The 20,310-nt window shown below is 36.2% G+C and overlaps 1 protein-coding gene across 1 annotated transcript in view; it reads right to left on the reverse strand.

Annotated features, from left to right (window-relative positions):
* LOC143044199 (4-aminobutyrate aminotransferase, mitochondrial-like) overlaps positions 1-20,310 on the reverse strand; it is a 48,217-nt gene that overhangs the window by 24,254 nt on the left and 3,653 nt on the right. Inside the window, exons 3-4 of the mRNA XM_076216102.1 lie at positions 19,763-19,880; positions 18,684-18,733 (exon numbers count right to left, since the gene is read on the reverse strand). Coding sequence (XP_076072217.1) covers positions 18,684-18,733; positions 19,763-19,880 — 168 coding nt within the window. The remainder of the gene's footprint in view (positions 1-18,683; positions 18,734-19,762; positions 19,881-20,310) is intronic.

The raw sequence follows: 20,310 nt of genomic DNA on the forward strand, positions 1-20,310 counted from the left end.
ATGAGTCTTCCCAGGAAGATGAGGAGGATCATGTGGCGGAGGAACCACCTCAAAAAAGAATAAAAGTTACGACGAGTATGTCCAAAATGGAAAAGACGAAAAAAGTTGAGAACATTTTGTCCAAGAAACCAAGATTAGGATCGCCGGTACACGATGAGATAGCAAAAATTGTTAATCAAGGGGCGGAGTCTGCCGTAGATCATAAAAATAAAGAAGTTCAGGAATTAGTGGATAAATTTGTTCGGCCAGAGAATTGTGAATTTCTAGAGGTTCCTAAAGTGAACAAAGTGCTGTGGAGTTCTAAGGAAACATCTAAACGTCTGAAAGATAATGACAGATCCTTGCAAAGAACCCAGGGGTATCTTGTTAAAGGGATGATACCGGTTGTTCAGCTAATGGAAAAGTCTTTGAAAAGCTCATCGGAAGAATCGGAAGAAACGTTTGAACTATCCCTGGACTCCCTTAATTTGTTGTTGTATGCTCATAGAGATCTGTCTAGTCAAAGAAGGAAGTTGCTAACGCCAGCTTTAGACAAAAAATATTTAGCCCTGAGCCACGAAGATGAGAAAATTTCGCCGAACTATTTATTTGGGGACAGAGAAAATCTGGAACAACGGATGAAAGAAATAGACGATAGTACTAAACTGGGCAATAAAATGAAAGTTAAAAGTACATGGAACAGGGATAAGGCACATGTTCCTGAAGTTAAGGACACTTATTCTCGGAATGATAATTTTAAGTCTGACAATGCCAATGGAAGTTTCAAAGGGAAAAGTGGTTTTAAAAACAATTTTTTAGCCAAAAAGGCCCAGATTCGACGAGAGCAGAAGAAACCCTACAACAAGAAAGGAAAGGGGAATCTGGGTCATTAGAAATGGACACAGTTAGTAATAGTAATGTAAGTACATGTACATTATTAAATCTTAATTGTCTGCATAATACTACTGACAACTTTGTTGCGGGAAAAATATCTCAGTATAGTGAGACATGGAAAACAATTACAAATGATAGAAACCTCTTGAATATTGTATGTCAAGGTTATCACTTGGAATTTGAATGTGAACCATGTGGTACATGTTCACGGAAAGAAATTAAATTTAATGAAAGTGAACAAATAGTTATCGACAATCTGTTAACAAAATTTTTACACAAAAAGGTTATTGAACCTGTAATTCATCAGTATGGGGAAGTATTATCTAGTATTTTTATTAGGCCTAAAGCTGATGGATCATTTAGATTAATATTAAATTTAAGTAATCTGAATGAGCATTTGGAATATAAACATTTCAAGATGGAAACTTTCAAGTCAGCATTAGAATTAGTAAAAAATAAAAATTTCTTTGCAAAGTTGGATATAAAAGATGCATATTACAGCTTAGGAATAAAAAAGGAAGATAGAAAATTTTTGAGATTTACTTGGAAAGGTCAATTGTATCAGTTTACAGCTATGCCTAATGGTTTATCACCAGCTCCTCGCATTTTCACAAAGTTGTTAAAACCTGTGTTATCTTCTTTAAGGAAAGAAGGATATGTTAATTGTGCGTATATTGATGACATTTTATTGGTAGGGGATACTTATGAGGAATGTCTAAATAATGTTCAAGAAACAATGAAATTGTTTGATAGCCTTGGATTTACTATACATAAAGAAAAATCAGTTGTTGTGCCTGCTCAAAACATTGAATTTTTAGGATTCAGTATAGATTCTGTGAGCATGGTAGTGAAATTAGCACCAAAGAAAGTTGCAAATATTGTGGAATTATGCAGAACTTTGTTAAGGAAGTGTTTTGTTACCATACGTGAATTTGCGCAGTTAATTGGAAAATTGGTTGCTAGTGAACATGGTGTCTTATATGCACCAGTTTTTTACAAAACTTTAGAAATACAAAAGGATGTTGAATTAAAATTGAATAAAGGGAATTTTGATGCTAAAATTATATTGTCAAATGAGAGTAAACAATGTATAAACTGGTGGATTGAAAACATTCATAATAGTTATAAACCAATTGTTTTTAAGCCACCAGATAGAAAAATTGAATCTGACAGTAGTATGTTAGGATATGGAGCTCTTGATGTAACAAATAATCTTACATTATCAGGTGTTTGGAGTTTGAGTGTGAACGTAATAAACATATAAATTTTTTGGAACTGAAAGCAGCTTTTCTTGCATTAAAAGCCTTTTGTTGCAGAACTCGTAATGAACATGTACAATTATTTCTTGATAATACAACTGCTATTAAGTATTTGAATAAAATGGGAGGAAGAAAAGAAGAGTTAAATAATTTAGCTAAAGAGATATGGTTGTGGTGTATACATAGACAAATTTGGCTTAGTGTTTTTCATATCCCAGGGAAGTTAAATATAAAAGCAGATGCGTTAAGCAGACACAAGTCTAATTCAGATATGGAATGGATGATTATTGATAGTATTTTTGAGTGTATAATGAATAAACTTGGTCCATGTGACATTGATTTATTTGCATCAAAACATAACAATAGATTAGAACAATATGTATCCTTTGGCCCGGATGTGAAGGCTTTGGCTGTTAATGCATTCTCTTTAACTTGGAATACATTTTATGCATATATATTCCCTCCTTTCAGTGTGATCAGTGCAGTGTTACAGAAAATTTGTCAGGAAAAAGCAACCGCATTAGTCATAGCACCTTTATTTTCAACACAGCCTTGGTTTCCGCAGCTACTACAAATGATTTGCGATCAACCATATATTTTGCCAAAAGTGGAAACGATTCTGATGAATCCCAAAACAAATCAAACTCATCCTTTGAAAAACATGAGATTGGCGGCTTTCAAGATCTCAGGAATAAAATGTGTGAGGGAGGAGTATCAGCAGAGGCTGCCGACATCATCATCAACTCCTGGAGAGATTCTACCAAAAAACAGTATGGGACATATATCAAAAAGTGGCTGCTTTTTTGTGACAAAGAAAAAACGGATCGATTTGATCGATTTGATCCATCTGTAAATAGTGTATTAAAATTTTTGTTAGAATTGCATCTAAACGGCTTAGGATATAGTGCTGTTAATACTGCTAAATCAGCAGTATCTAGTTTTGTTTATCTTATTACTAATGTGCAAATTGGAAAACATTTTCATGTTAAACAATTTATGAAGGGAATATTTAAGAAACCTGTTTTACCTAGGTATAATTGTACCTGGAATGTGGAAATGGTGCTAAGTCTTTTAAAGACTTGGAACAAAGATATTACATTAAAAAACATAACATTTAAATTGGCTATGTTATTAGCTTTAACAACAGGTCAGAGAATGCAGAGTATTTTCTTAATAGATATTAGGAATTTGGAACTTGATACATACTCAGTTAAAATAAGATATGGAGACTTGCTTAAGCAAACTAGACCTGGATATCAGTTACCAGAGATATTTATAGAAGCATTTAAGCCAGATTATAGGATTTGTGTGGTTCATACATTACATGAATATTTAGAACGCACAAATAAATTAAGATTAAATAACACTCAATTGTTTTTGAGTTTCCAAAAACCGTATAAACCTGTAAAAAAGGGTACCATTGCTAAGTGGATTAAACAAGTTTTAATTATGGCTGGAATAGATATGACAATCTTTACACCTCATAGTACTAGAGGAGCTGCTACTTCCTATGTTAGTGGTCGAATTCCTATAGCTACAATTCTTCGCACAGCTGGATGGAGGAAAGATAGTGTGTTTCGAAAATTTTATCAAAGACCAATTACTAATGACAGCTCCTTCAGTAATGAAATCTTATTGGCCAAGAGAAAATAAGATAGTTTGTGTATATAAGGATGTATATAATTCCGAAATTTAGAATTAGTAGAGTTCCAAGTAGTGGAATATGTATTGTTTTTAGTATAACTGTTGCTACTTTACATAGATTTTTACTGAAAGTGCAGAACTGAACTCTAAAGACTCATGTGATTCTATAGGTAGATTGGACTTACTAAATTAACAAATTAAACAAAACTTACCTAAGTTGTAGTTTGATGTTAATTTGGTAAGGTCCAATCTACCAGAATCACATGCCCGCCCGATTTGTGATTTGTGCCCACCCTCATTATGGAAGTTTCAGTTCCTGACTTTCTCCACTCTGAAGTCTGATTTGCATCATGTGATCATCTGTTCACTCATGTGATTCTGGTAGATTGGACCTTACCAAATTAACATCAAACTACAACTTAGGTAAGTTTTGTTTAATTTGTTAAATTATTCTTCTTCTTCCTATTCTTCTTCCGCCACTTTAAAAATGAACTTGTCCGCAGCATTTCTCCAAAACTACTTGTCAGATTTACTTAGAGTTTCATAAAATGTTAGACTAATATGTCTAGGTGAGCCATCAATCGCTCATTTGTGCATTGGGGTCTATTAAGGGGTATTTTTGGGGGCAGAAAGGAGGGAGGGGTTTACTATAGAACCCTATGGGATTTTATTTTCTAAAATTTTCAAATGAATATAACTTGAAAACTGTAAGTGATAGATACATGCAGTCTTCAGAAATTATTAAAGGACAATAAAACAAATCACATCATCCCTACCCCCTTCAATTCGAGAATATGCTTTTAACTTGTAAACGGTCCAGATCCCCACCCCTAAACCATATATATTCTTGTATGGGACAATAAAACTAATCAAATGAAATTAAATAAAAGTTCCTGGGGGTCACCCCACCCCGTTCAATTTGAGAATGTACTATTATCTTGTAAACGGTCCAGATCCCCACCCCTAAACCATATATGTTCTTGAATAGGACGATAAAACAAATCAAATGAAATTAAATGGAAGTCCCCGGGGGTCATCCCCACCCCGTTCAATTTTAGAATGGGCTATTATCTTGTAAACGGTCCAGATCCCCACCCCTAAACCATATATATTCTTGTAGGGGACAATAAAACTAATCAAATGAAATTAAATGGAAGTTCCTATGGGTCATCCTCACCCCGTTCAATTTGAGAATGTACTATTATCTTGTAAATGGTCCAGATCCCCACCCCTAAACCATATATTTTCTTGTAGGGGACAATAAAACAAATGAAATGAAATAAAAGGAAAGTCCCTAGGGGTCACCCCACCCCCTCTTGTTTGAAAACTTATAAACGGTCAACATCCCCACCCCGAAACTATATATATTCTTGTAAGGGACAATAAAACTAATCAAATGAAATTAAATGGAAGTTCCTGGGGTTCACCCCACCCCGTTCAATTTGAGAATGTACTATTATCTTGTAAATGGTCCAGATCCCCACCCCTAAACCATATATATTCTTGTAGGGGACAATAAAACAAATGAAATGAAATAAAAAGAAAGTCCATAGGGGGTCAGCCCACCCCCTCTTGTTTGAAAACTTGTAAACGGTCAACATCCCCACCCCTAAACTATATATATTCTTGTAAGAGACAATAAAACTAATCAAATGAAATTAAATGGAAGTTCATTGGGGTCACCCCCACCCCGTTCAATTTGAGAATGTACTATTATCTTGTAAATGGTCCAGATCCCCACCCCTAAACCATATATGTTCTTGTAGGGGACAATAAAACAAATAAAATGAAATGTAGGTAAAGTCCCTGGGGGTCACCACCACCCCCTCCTGTTTGAATACTTGTAAATGGTGGAGATCCCCACCAGTAAGCCATATATATTCTTGTATGGGACAAAAAATCAAATCAAATGAACATGGGACCATATGAATTGCGAGTTATGGGAGCTTTGTTTGGGAGACTTCGTAACAGCATCCTGTTACAATTACTTCTTGTTGTTTATACTCTTATATCTGGTACTAGTTCTAAATTTGTTCAGGTAAAATGATCTTTTTATGACCTATTTATATGTGTTTGTGCTCAACCGATCCTTTTACTTTATATTCGATACTCATTTGTTCCTTATTTGATTTTTATACGTTCTACCTTTTAACTGCTTTATGTCCGTATGTTTGAAGATGGATCTTGGTTCGAAGGGATGAAATCACCGTGTTAGCGCTTGCATAAAAAAAAAGATGTGGTATAATTGCCAATGAGACAACAACCCACAATAGACCAAAATGACACAGAAACTATCAACTATAGGTCAATGTACGGCCTTCAACAATGAGCATAGCCCAAACCGTGTAGTCACCTATAAAAGGCCCAGATATGACAATTTCAAACAATTCAAACAACAAAACTAACGGCCGTATTTCATATACAAAAAAATAACGGAAAACAAATATGTAACACAAAAACAAACGATAATTACTTAATTTCAGGCTCTTGTCTAGGGAGAGGCACATACTAACATAATGTGGTGGGGTTAAACATGTTAGCAGGGTGTACTTCGGTTCGGAGCATGCTATTACCTTGTTTAATTCGTTCCATCACTTGCTTATAATTCGCTTATAATACGTGTATCATACGTTGCACCTTTTAAAACATGATTTTCAATTGTTTTGTTGTCTCTGGTGGTAGATTTGGGTTCTTAGAGGTGATATAACTCTATAAGCGCATACGTACCCTTTCCAGAGCTCGGATAATACCCTGTTACTTATTCGTTCCTTATTCGCTTTTAATGCGCGGGGTAAGTATACGTTGCACCTTGAAATAAATCGTTTTTTAATTGTGTGCATGTCTCTGGTGGTAACAATGTGTTCTTAGAGAAGAAATGACCCTATTAGAGCGCATGTGCCCGTTCCAGCGCTCGGTTAATACCCTGTTACCTATTCGTTACCTATTCACTTATAATACGTTTGTTGTACGTTGCACCGTTTAGAAAAGGATTTTCACTTGTGTTCATGTCTCTGGTGGTAACAATGTGTAATTAGAGATGAAATGACCCTATTAGCGTGCATGTACCCGTTCCAGCGCTCGGTTATTACCCTGTTACCTATTCGTTACCTATTCACTTATAATACGTTTGTTGTACGTTGCACCTTTTAGAAAAGGATTTTCACTTGTGTTCATGTCTCTGGTGGTAACAATGTGTAATTAGAGATGAAATGACCCTATTAGCGTGCATGTACCCGTTCCAGCGCTCGGTTATTACCCTGTTACCTATTCGTTACCTATTCACTTATAATACGTTTGTTGTACGTTGCACCTTTTAGAAAAGGATTTTCACTTGTGTTCATGTCTCTGGTGGTAACAATGTGTAATTAGAGATGAAATGACCCTATTAGCGTGCATGTACCCGTTCCAGCGCTCGGTTATTACCCTGTTACCTATTCGTTACCTATTCACTTATAATACGTTTGTTGTACGTTGCACCTTTTAGAAAAGGATTTTGAATTGTGTCCAAGTCTCTGGTGGTAACAATGTGTTCTTAGAGATGAAATGACCCTATTAGCGCATATGTACCCGTTCCAGCGCTCGGTTAATACCCTGTTACCTATTCGTTACCTATTCGTTACTTATTCGCTTTATATACGTTTGTTGTACGTTACACTTTTTAGAAAAGGATTTTTACTTGTGTTCATGTCTCTGGTGGTTACAATGTGTATTTAGAGATGAAATGACCCTATTAGCGTGCATGTACCCATTCCAGCGCTCGGTTAATACCCTGTTACCTATTCGTTACCTATTCGTTACTTATTCGCTTTATATACGTTTGTTGTACGTTGCACTTTTTAGAAAAGCATTTTTACTTGTGTTCATGTCTCTGGTGGTAACAATGTGTAATTAGAGATGACATGACCCTATTAGCGTGCATGTACCCGTTCCAGCGCTCGGTTAATACCCTGTTACCTATTCGTTACCTATTCGTTACCTTTTCACTTATAATACGTTTGATGTATGTTGTACCTTTTAGAAAAGGATTTTCAATTGTGTCCATGTCTCTGGTGGTAACAATGTGTTCTTAGAGATGAAATGACCCTTTTACCGCGCATGTACCCGTTCCAGCGCTCGGTTAATACCCTGTTACCTATTCGTTACCTATTCGTTACCTATTCACTTATAATACATTTGTTGTACGTTGCACCTTTTAGAAAAGGATTTCCACTTGTGTTCATGTCTCTGGAGGTAACAATGTGTAATTAGAGATGAAATGACCCTATTAGCGTGCATGTACCCGTTCCAGCGCTCGGATAATACCCTGTTACTTATTCGTTCCTTGTTCGCTTTTAATGCGCGGGGTAAGTATACGTTGCACCTTGAAATAAATCGTTTTTTAATTGTGTTCATGTCTCTGATGGTAACAATGTGTTCTTAAAGACGAAATGACCCTATTAGAGTGGATGTACCCGTTCCAGCGCTCGGTTAATACCCTGTTACCTATTCGTTACTTATTCGCTTTAAAAACGTTTGTTGTACGTTGCACCTTTTAGAAAAGGATTTTAACTTGTGTTCATGTCTCTGGTGGTAACAATGTGTAATTAGAGATGAAATGACCCTATTAGCGTGCATGTACCCGTTCCAGCGCTCGGTTATTACCCTGTTACATATTCATTACCTATTCACTTATAATACGTTTGTTGTACGTTGCACCTTTTAGAAAAGGATTTTCAATTGTGTCCATGTCTCTGGTGGTAACAATGTGTTCTTATAGATGAAATGACACTATTAGCGCGCATGTACCCGTTCAAGCGCTCGGTTAATACCCTGTTACCTATTCGTTACCTATTCGTTACCTATTCACTTATAATACGTTTGTTGTACGTTGCACCTTTTAGAAAAGGATTTTCAATTGTGTTCATGTCTCTGGTGGTAACAATGTGTTCTTAGAGATGAAATGACCCTATTAGCGCGCATGTACCCATTCCAGCGCTCGGTTAATACCCTGTTACCTATTCGTTACCTATTCGTTACCTATTCACTTATAATACGTTTGTTGTACGTTGCCCCTTTTTGAAAAGGATTTTCAATTGTGTTCATGTCTCTGCTGGTAACAATGTGTTCTAAGAGATGAAATGACCCTATTAGCGCATATGTACCCGTTCCAGCGCTCGGTTAATATCCTGTTACCTATTCGTTACCTATTCGTTACTTATTCGCTTTAAATACGTTTCTTGTACTTTGCACCTTTTAGAAAATGATTTTCACTTATGTTCATGTCTCTGGTGGTAACAATGTGTAATTAGAGATGAAATGACCCTATTAGCGTGCATGTACCCGCTCCAGCGCTCGGTTAATACCCTGTTACCTATTCGTTACCTATTCACTTATAATACGTTTGTTGTACGTTGCACCTTTTAGAAAAAGATTTTCATTTGTGTTCATGTCTCTGGTGGTAACAATGTGTTCTTAGAGATGAAATGACCCTATTAGCGCGCATGTACCCGTTCCAGCGCTCAGTTAATACCCTGTTACCTATTCGTTACCTATTCGTTACTTATTCGCTTATAATACGTTTGTTGTACGTTGCACCTTTTAGAAAAAGATTTACATTTGTGTTCATGTCTCTGGTGGTAACAATGTGTTCTTAGAGGCAGCACTCGCACCCGAAAAGTTGAAAGGGGTAAATATAAGTTGCAAAACTTGTTTCCCAATCCACTATAAATAAATATATTTAAATTAAAAAATAAAACGTGTGTTATGCGTTGTTCTTTAAAAAGAAATATTTTTGTGTCTCTGGTGGTAACTGTCGGTTCTTAGAGGTGAAATAACCTTAATCGAACATATGTACCCGTTTCAGCGCTCGACTAATACCCTGTTACTTATTCGTTCCTTATTCGCTTTAAATACGCGTGCTATGCGTTGCACCTTGAAATAAGAAGTAACAAATAGGTAACAAGGTATTAGCCGAGCGCTGGAACGGGTACATACGCGCTAAAAGGGTTATTTCATCTCTAAGAACACATTGTTACCACCAGAGACATGAACACAAATAAAAATCCTTTTCTAAAAAGTGCAACGTACAACAAACGTATATAAAGCGAATAAGTAACGAATAGGTAACGAATAGGTAACAGGGTATTAACCGAGCGCTGGAATGGGTACATGCACGCTAATAGGGTCATTTGATCTCTAATTACACATTGTTACCACCAGAGACATGAACAAAAGTAAAAATCCTTTTCTAAAAAGTGCAACGTACAACAAACGTATATAAAGCGAATAAGTAACGAATAGGTAACGAATACGTAACAGGGTATTAACCGAGCGCTGGAACGGTTACATATGCGCTAATAGGGTCATTTCATCTCTAAGAACACATTGTTACCACCAGAGACATGGACACAATTGAAAATCCTTTTCTAAAAGGTGCAACGTACAACAAACGTATTATAAGTGAATAGGTAACGAATAAGTAACCGGGTATTATCCGAGCGCTGGAACGGGTACACACGCGCTAATAGGGGTATTTTATCTATAAGAACACATTATTACCACCAGAGACATGAAAACAATTGAAAATCCTTTTTGAAAGGTGCAACGTACAACAAACGTATTATAAGTGAATAGGTAACAAGGTATTAACCGAGCGCTGGAATGGGTACATGCACGCTAATAGAGTCATTTCATCTCTAAGAAGACATTGTTACCACCAGAGACATGGACTTAATTGAAAAACGATTTATTTCAAGGTGCAACGTATACTTACCCCGCGCATTAAAAACGAATAAGGAACGAATAAGTAACAGGGTATTATCCGAGCGCTGGAACGGGTACATGCACGCTAATAGGGTCATTTCATCTCTAATTACACATTGTTACCACCAGAGACATGAACACAAGTAAAAATCCTTTTCTAAAAAGTGCATCGCACAACAAACGTATATAAAGCGAATAAGTAACGAATAGGTAACTAATAGGTAACAGGGTATTAACCGAGCGCTGGAACGAGTACATGCACTCTAATAGGGTCATTTCGTCTCTAAGAACACATTGTTACCACCAGAGACATGAACACAATTAAAAAACGATTTATTTCAAGGTGCAACGTATACTTACCCCGCGCATTAAAAGCAAACATGGAACGGGTACATGCACGCTAATAGGGTCATTTCATCTCTAATTACACATTGTTACCTCCAGAGACATGAACACAAGTGGAAATCCTTTTCTAAAAGGTGCAACGTACAACAAATGTATTATAAGTGAATGGGTAACGAATAGGTAACGAATAGGTAACAGGGTATTAACCGAGCGCTGGAACGGGTACATGCGCGCTAATAGGGTCATTTCATCTCTAAGAACACATTGTTACCACCAGAGACATGAACACAATTGAAAATCCTTTTCTAAAAGGTGCAACGTACAACAAACGTATTATAAGTGAATAGGTAACAAATAGATAACAGGGTATTAACCGAGCGGTGGAACGAGTACATTCGCGCTAATAGGGTCATTTCATCTCTCAGAACACATTGTTACCACCAGAGACATGGACTTAATTGAAAAACGATTTATTTCAAGGTGCAACGTATACTTACCCCGCGCATTAAAAGCGAATAAGGAACGAATAAGTAACAGGGTATTATCCGAGCGCTGGAACGGGTACATGCACGCTAATAGGGTCATATCATCTCTAATTACACATTGTTACCACCAGAGACATGAACACAAGTAAAAATCCTTTTCTAAAAAGTGCAACGTACAACAAACGTATATAAAGCGAATAAGTAACGAATAGGTAACGAATAGGTAACAGGGTATTAACCGAGCGCTGGAATGGGTACATGCACGCTAATAGGGTCATTTGATCTCTAATAACACATTGTTACCACCAGAGACATGAACAAAAGTAAAAATCCTTTTCTAAAAAGTGCAACGTACAACAAACGTATATAAAGCGAATAAGTAACGAATAGGTAACGAATAGGTAACAGGGTATTAACCGAGCGCTGGAACGGGTACATATGCGCTAATAGGGTCATTTCATCTCTAAGAACACATTGTTACCACCAGAGACATGGACACAATTGAAAATCCTTTTCTAAAAGGTGCAACGTACAACAAACGTATTATAAGTGAATAGGTAACGAATAGGTAACAGGGTAATAACCGAGCGCTGGAACGGGTACATGCACGCTAATAGGGTCATTTCATCTCTAATTACACATTGTCACCACCAGAGACATGAACACAAGTTAAAATCCTTTTCTAAAAGGTGCAACGTACAACAAACGTATTTAAAGAGAATAAGTAACGAATAGGTACCGAATAGGTACATGTAACAGGGTATTAACCGAGTGCTGGAACGGGTACATGCACTCTAATAGGGTCATTTCGTCTCTAAGAACACATTGTTACCACCAGAGATATGAACACAGTTAAAAAACGATTTATTTAAAGGTGCAACGTATACTTACCCCGCGCATTAAAAGCGAATAAGGAACGAATAAGTAACAGGGTATTATCCGAGCGCTGGAACGGGTACATGCACGCTAATAGGGTCATTTCATCTCTAATTACACATTGTTACCACCAGAGACATGAACACAAGTAAAAATCCTTTTCTAAAAAGTGCATCGTACAACAAACGTATATAAAGCGAATAAGTAACGAATAGGTAACGAATAAGTAACAGGGTATTAACCGAGCGCTGGAACGGGTACATATGCGCTAATAGGGTCATTTCATCTCTAAAAACACATTGTTACCACCAGAGACATGGACACAATTGAAAATCCTTTTCTAAAAGGTGAAACGTACAACAAACGTATTTAAAGCGAATAAGTAACGAATAGGTACATGTAACAGGGTATTAACCGAGTGCTGGAATGGGTACATGCACTCTAATAGGGTCATTTCGTCTCTAAGAACACATTGTTACCACCAGAGATATGAACACAATTAAAAAACGATTTATTTAAAGGTGCAACGTATACTTACCCCGCGCATTAAAAGCGAATAAGGAACGAATAAGTAACATTGTATTATCCGAGCGCTGGAACGGGTACATGCACGCTAATAGGGTCATTTCATCTCTAATTACACATTGTTACCACCAGAGACATGAACACAAGTAAAAATCCTTTTCTAAAAAGTGCATCGTACAACAAACGTATATAAAGCGAATAAGTAACGAATAGGTAACGAATAAGTAACAGGGTATTAACCGAGCGCTGGAACGGGTACATATGCGCTAATAGGGTCATTTCATCTCTAAAAACACATTGTTACCACCAGAGACATGGACACAATTGAAAATCCTTTTCTAAAAGGTGAAACGTACAACAAACGTATTTAAAGCGAATAAGTAACGAATAGGTAACGAATAGGTACATGTAACAGGGTATTAACTGAGTGCTGGAACGGGTACATGCACTCTAAAAGGGTCATTTCGTCTCTAAGAACACATTGTTAACACCAGAGACATGAACACAATTAAAAAAAACGATTTATTTCAAGGTGCAACGTATACTTACCCCGCATATTAAAAGCGAATAAGGAAGGAATAAGTAACAGGGTATTATCCGAGCGCTGGAACGGGTACATGCACGCTAATAGGTCATTTCATCTCTAATTACACATTGTTACCACCAGAGACATGAACACAAGTAAAAATCCTTTTTTAAAAAGTGCATCATACAACAAACGTATATAAAGCGAAAAAGTAACGAATAGGTAACGAATAGGTAACAGGGTATTAACTGAGCGCTGGAACGGGTACATATGCGCTAATAGGGTCATTTCATCTCTAAGAACACATTGTTACCACCAGAGACATGAACACAATTGAAAATCCTTTTCTAAAAGGTGCAACGTACAACAAACGTATTCTAAGTGAATAGGTAACGAATAGGTAACAGGGTATTAACCGAGCGCTGGACCGGGTACATGCGCGCTAATAGTGTCATTTCATCTCTAAGAACACATTGTTACCACCAGAGACATGGACACAATTCAAAATCCTTGTCTAAAAGGTGCAATGTACAACAAACGTATTATAAGTGAATAGGTAACGAATAGGTAACAGGGTAATAACCGAGCGCTGGAACGGGTACATGCACGCTAATAGGGTCATTTCATCTCTAATTACACATTGTTACCACCAGAGACATGAACACAAGTGAAAATCCTTTTCTAAAAGGTGCAACATACAACAAACGTATTATAAGTGAATAGGTAACGAATAGGTAACGAATAGGTAACAGGGTATTAACCGAGCGCTGGAACGGGTACATGCACTCTAATAGGGTCATTTCTTCTCTAAGAACACATTGTTACCACCAGAGACATGCACACAATTAAAAAACGATTTATTTCAAGGTGCAACGTATACTTACCCCGCGCATTAAAAGCGAATAAGGAACGAATAAGTAACAGGGTATTATCCGAGCTCTGGAAAGGGTACGTATGCGCTTATAGAGTTATATCACCTCTAAGAACCCAAATCTACCACCAGAGACAACAAAACAATTGAAAATCATGTTTTAAAAGGTGCAACGTATGATACACGTATTATAAGCGAATTATAAGCGAGTGATGGAACGAATTAAACAAGGTAATAGCATGCTCCGAACCGAAGTACACCCTGCTAACATGTTTAACCCCACCACATTATGTTAGTATGTGCCTCTCCCTAGACAAGAGCCTGAAATTAAGTAGTTATCGTTTGTTTTTGTGTTACATATTTGTTTTCCGTTATTTTTTTGTATATGAAATACGGCCGTTAGTTTTGTTGTTTGAATTGTTTGAAATTGTCATATCTGGGCCTTTTATAGGTGACTACACGGTTTGGGCTATGCTCATTGTTGAAGGCCGTACATTGACCTATAGTTGATAGTTTCTGTGTCATTTTGGTCTATTGTGGGTTGTTGTCTCATTGGCAATTATACCGCATCTTTTTTTTTTATGCAAGCGCTAACACGGTGATTTCATCCCTTCGAACCAAGATCCATCTTCAAACATACGGACATAAAGCAGTTAAAAGGTAGAACGTATAAAAATCAAATAAGGAACAAATGAGTATCGGACATAAAGTGAAAGGATCGGTTGAGCACAAACACATATAAATAGGTCATAAAAAGATCATTTTACCTCAACAAATTTAGAACTAGTACCAGATATAAGAGTATAAACAACAAGAAGTAATTGTAACAGGATGCTGTTACGAAGTCTCCCAAACAAAGCTCCCATAACTCGCAATTCATATGGTCCCATGTTCATTTGATTTGATTTTTTGTCCCATACAAGAATATATATGGCTTACTTGTGGGGAACTCCACCATTTACAAGTATTCAAACAGGAGGCGGTGGTGACCCCCAGGGACTTTACCTACATTTCATTTTATTTGTTTTATTGTCCCCTACAAGAATATATATGGTTTAGGGGTGGGGATGTTGACCGTTTACAAGTTTTCAAACAAGAGGGGGTGGGATGACCCCCTCAGGACTTCCCTTTTATCTCATTTTATTTGTTTTATTGTCCCCTACAAGAACATATATGGTTTATGGGTGGGGATCTGGACCATTTACAAGATAAAAGTACATTCTCAAATTGAACGGGGTGGGGATGACCCCCCAGGAACTTCCAATTAATTTCATTTGATTAGTTTTATTGTCCCTTACAAGAATATATATAGTTTCGGGGTGGGGATGTTGACCGTTTATAAGTTTTCAAACAAGAGGGGGTGGGGTGACCCCATAGGGACTTTCCTTTTATTTTATTTCATTTGTTTTATTGTCCCCTACAAGAAAATATATGGTTTAATTAGGGGTGGGGATCTGGACCATTTACAGAACAGAACAGAACAGAACAGAACAGAACATATATTTACAAGATAATAGTACATTCTCAAATTGAACGGGGTGGGGATGACCCCCAGGAACTTCCATTTAATTTCATTTGATTAGTTTTATTGTCCCCTACAAGAATATATATGGTTTAGGGGTGGGGATCTAGACCGTTTACAAGATAATAGCCCATTCTAAAATTGAACGGGGTGGGGATGACCCCCGGGTACTTCCATTTAATTTCATTTGATTTGTTTTATCGTCCTATTCAAGAACATATATGGTTTAGGGGTGGGGATCTGGACCGTTTACAAGATAATAGTACATTCTCAAATTGAACGGGGTGGGGTGACCCCCAGGAACTTTTATTTAATTTCATTTGATTAGTTTTATTGTCCCATACAAGAATATATATGGTTTAGGGGTGGGGATCTGGACCGTTTACAAGTTAAAAGCATATTCTCGAATTGAAGGGGTAGGGATGACCCCCAGGGACTCCCCTATATTTCATGTGATTTGTTTTATTGTCCTTTAATCATTTCTGAAGACTGCATGTATCTATCACTTACAGTTTTCAAGTTATATTCATTTGAAAATTTTAGAAAATAAAATCCCATAAGGTTCTATAGTAAACCCCTCCCTTCTTTCTGCCCCCCCAAAATACCCCTTAATAGACCCCAATGCACAAATGAGCGATTGATGGCTCACCTAGACATATTAGTCTAACATTTTATGAAACCCTAAGTAAATCTGACAAGTAGTTTTGGAGAAATGCTGCGGACAAGTTTATTTTTAAAGTGGCGGAAGAAGAAGAGGAAGAAGAGGAAGAAGAAGAATAATAATTAATTAAAAAGGGGGAAGGATATTAAAAATCGAATAAGTAACGAATAGGTAACGATAGGGAATAGGGAATAAGTAACGAATAGGTAACGAATAGGGAATAGGGAATAGGTAACGGATAGGTAACGAATAGGGAATAGGGAATAGGTAACGAATAGGGAATAGGGAATAGGTAACGAATAGGTAACGAATAGGGAATAGGTAACGAATAGGGAATAGGGAATAGGTAACCAACTTGACGTCCATAATAATCAAAACAAAACCGTTAAAATCTTCGAAAACAGTTTCAGAATAAGTGCCATTGCCTAATCTTTTCTGTTTTTTAAGAGCATTCGGATAAATACGGGAAGATTTCTAACCCGAATAATCCAGTCGTTATATTACGATCACTTCGATCACTCCATCCTCTGGAGGACTATGACCGTAAGGAGGCGGTGTAATTATTCGAGTTAGAAGATTTCCTCAAAATCACATTTCAGTAGCATCAAAACATGCAACATACATTTTGTCGAAGACCGGAATTGTACAAATGATATCAAATAAACAAACAAGTGTCTATTGTGATTTGGAAAACATACATTTTGAAAATGGGATGTATTCAATTTTAAAATAATTACATAATAGTTCTTGGAAAAATGGTCATTATCGTGATATATAGATTGCCCACAAGACAGTGGTATTGGCTAAGATAGTGATAATGACTGAGTCGAAGGTGAGGTCATTATCGCTGTCACAGTCAATACCACAGTCCTACGGGCAGTCCATGTATCACGATGATGACCAGTTCTTCAAAAACTATTATGTTTATTTCATTGAGGAACCATGTTTTTAAAAATTCTCATAAATTCAAAATGTCCAAAGCAAACTAGAGCAGTTACATGCGATTTCTATGGCAAAGATTGAAGAATAGTCGTAGTAATACTGTCATTCATTTTAGTTCAATTCTTCAGTATATGAATACTAAATCAAGTTCTCTATGATTTTATAATTTACGAAAACATATGGAAAACAATTCAACAACTTAAATATTATATTGAAAACAGGTAAATGTTTTATTAAAGGGACATCTCTCTGAACAGAGAAACCACGCACCATCGGTCATTAACAGAGAAATCACGCCCAAACGGTCATTAACAGACGGAAACCACACCCCAACGGTCATTAACAGACGGATACCACGCCCCACAGGTCATTATCAGGTAAAAATCCGTTAACGACCGGTTTTCTGGTCCGTTTCGTTCTGTTAATGACCGATGGAATTTATTACTGAAGAATAATGAATGTCATGTGGTCCCTTTTTATCCAATAAGAGAAGCTTATTCTTAACCGATATGTAAATAATGTATGCTGTTTCCAAATATCAAAGAATCGGTCAAATAAAAGAGAATTGCTGAGGTGTATATTTTTTTTTTTTTTTTATCATTATAACATATAAATTGTTATGCAATTAGCTTATCTAGGATCCAAACTCTTGCACTATATGAGCCAAGGTTTCTGCTATGAAGCTTGAAAATGGTCAGAATATGCACAAATAAAAGACTTTAATTTTGCCTTCATTAAAGAACTTTTTTGTTGTAATGTTTTAGAGCCCTAGAAAGGAACTAAAAACGCTTGCTCAAAGCAGTCATCCTTTTAGAAATCACACCACAAAATAATGATACAAATACAAAACAAGGCTAGTATACGATTCATTGCAGACACGTTGTATTTGCAAAACATATGATGCATTAGATAAATTATAATTCATATCAGGGCATACGCTTAAACATTCGTCTAACCTGGGACATAATATATAAGTATGAACCAGGTCTAACCTTATCAAAATATATTTTTTGTTACAGACGTGCAATGATTTAAACTTGCAAATGTGATGTGATATATGAGTTTTGTTTTAAATACGTTGCTTGTATCAAAATATTCTTTCCATGGTTTCACAATGTTTGACAATCAAAATGGTTCATAGCAGAAATTTTTAAGCATCGCTTCACTTCTAAAAGAATTGGTCTACAGTTTTGTACCTTTTGCCTATAATTTTGGCACATATCTATATAATTCGTAGTTATCTCTTAAATATTCATTAATATACAGTATTTTATCTTATCCAGTGTAGTATAAACAGTGATTAACAATCTTATACCTAGATTGTATTCAAAGACAAAATTAATACCGTTATCACATGCTAACATACCATTGCTTATTAAAAAAAAGAGGTAAAAATTGTTGAAATGAACTTACCAGATTTTCCTCATTCCTAATTGTCTCGACCAAACTTGGGTGATTATAACCTATAATAATACAAATGTAAAGAGATCTAGCATTATTGATTGCTTGTCAAGTAACAAATATTTCAATCGTTTTCAGGACTTATAAAATATATGGGGAATGAGTCCATGGGACACAGAACATGCCCCCGTTTTAATATAACGTTTTAAAGGGACATTACTTCAGAACTGTAAAATTGACACTACCCTGTGAGTTTTGTGGTAATAAGCATTGTTTATAATAAGTGTCATAACATTAACTTGAGGCAAACTCAAGTTAAAGAACGTAAACGAAAAAAAAATCACCAATTGTTCCATTTTAAAGGGGCATAACTATAGAATGGTTAAGGTGACGCCAGCAAAATTCGAACTTGATCTGTGTTTTGTGGTTACTAGCATTGACTCTTAAGCTCATAATATTTGGTTGAGGCAAACTCAAATTAGAGAACGGAAACAAATATTTCATCATCGTTTCTATTTGTAAAGGGGCATACGTCTAGAACGCTAAAAGGTGACGCCACCAAAATTCAAACTAATTCACCTAATCTTTTTTTTTTTTTGTAATTAAGCATTGTGGATAAGTGTCATAAGATTTGGTTGAGCCAAACTAAAATTAGAGAAGAGAAACGAAACATTCATCCTTTTTTTTCATTTGTAAAGGGCATAACTTTAGAACAGTGAAAGTGACACAACGAAAATTCAAACTTGATTTGTATTTAGTGGTGATAAGCATTGTGGATAATTTTCCGAACATTTGGTTGAGGCAAACTTAAGTTAGAGAACGAAAACCAATAATTCATCAATTATTCCAATTGTAAAGGGACATAACTCTAAAACAGGTGTTTGGTGGTAGTAAGCATTGTGTGTAAGTTTCAAATCGTTTTATTGAGGCACACTAAAGAAAGGAAAAAGAACCAAAACACCGGAACGTACATGTACGTACAGACAAGGGTAAAACTTAATGCCCCCTTAAAAATTAGAGAATACAGGAATGAAGGACCCTCATCCAGAATTGTTAAAAATTGAGGTTATAGTTCAGATAATAATACTTACCAATAGGAATAGAGGCTATCTGTGTAAACATGTCAAGCATGACGTTCCCATCTACATCCACGAGGTAGTTCCCAAAACTTTTGTCATAGTCAACAAAAAATTGTACTGCCAGAGAATTCTGCAAAGATAAAAAAATATTAGTTTATTTTGTTTAGTAAGAGAGTAAACGAGTTAATAAAAATTGTTCGCAAATGTCACTTTAAAAACTATCTGTATGAAAAGACGATGTGGTATGATTGCCTATGAGACAACTCTCTACAAGAGACCTAAATGACTCAGAAATTAACCACTATAGGTCATCGTACGGCTTTCAACAATGAACAAAGCCCATACCGCATAGTCAGCTATAAAAAGCCCCGAAATGACAATGTAAAACAAATCAAACGAGAAAACTAACGGCCTAATTTATGTACAAATAATTAACGAAAAACAAATATGTAACACTTAAACAAACGACAACCACTGCATTACAGACTCCTTGTTTGCATTATTGGCGATAAAAAAAAATGAACTTTGAAATGGGCATATCTTTCCATGGTGTTTTCATA

This window comes from Mytilus galloprovincialis, chromosome 9 (assembly GCF_965363235.1).
Source record: "Mytilus galloprovincialis chromosome 9, xbMytGall1.hap1.1, whole genome shotgun sequence".
NCBI classification, from domain to species: domain Eukaryota; kingdom Metazoa; phylum Mollusca; class Bivalvia; order Mytilida; family Mytilidae; genus Mytilus; species Mytilus galloprovincialis.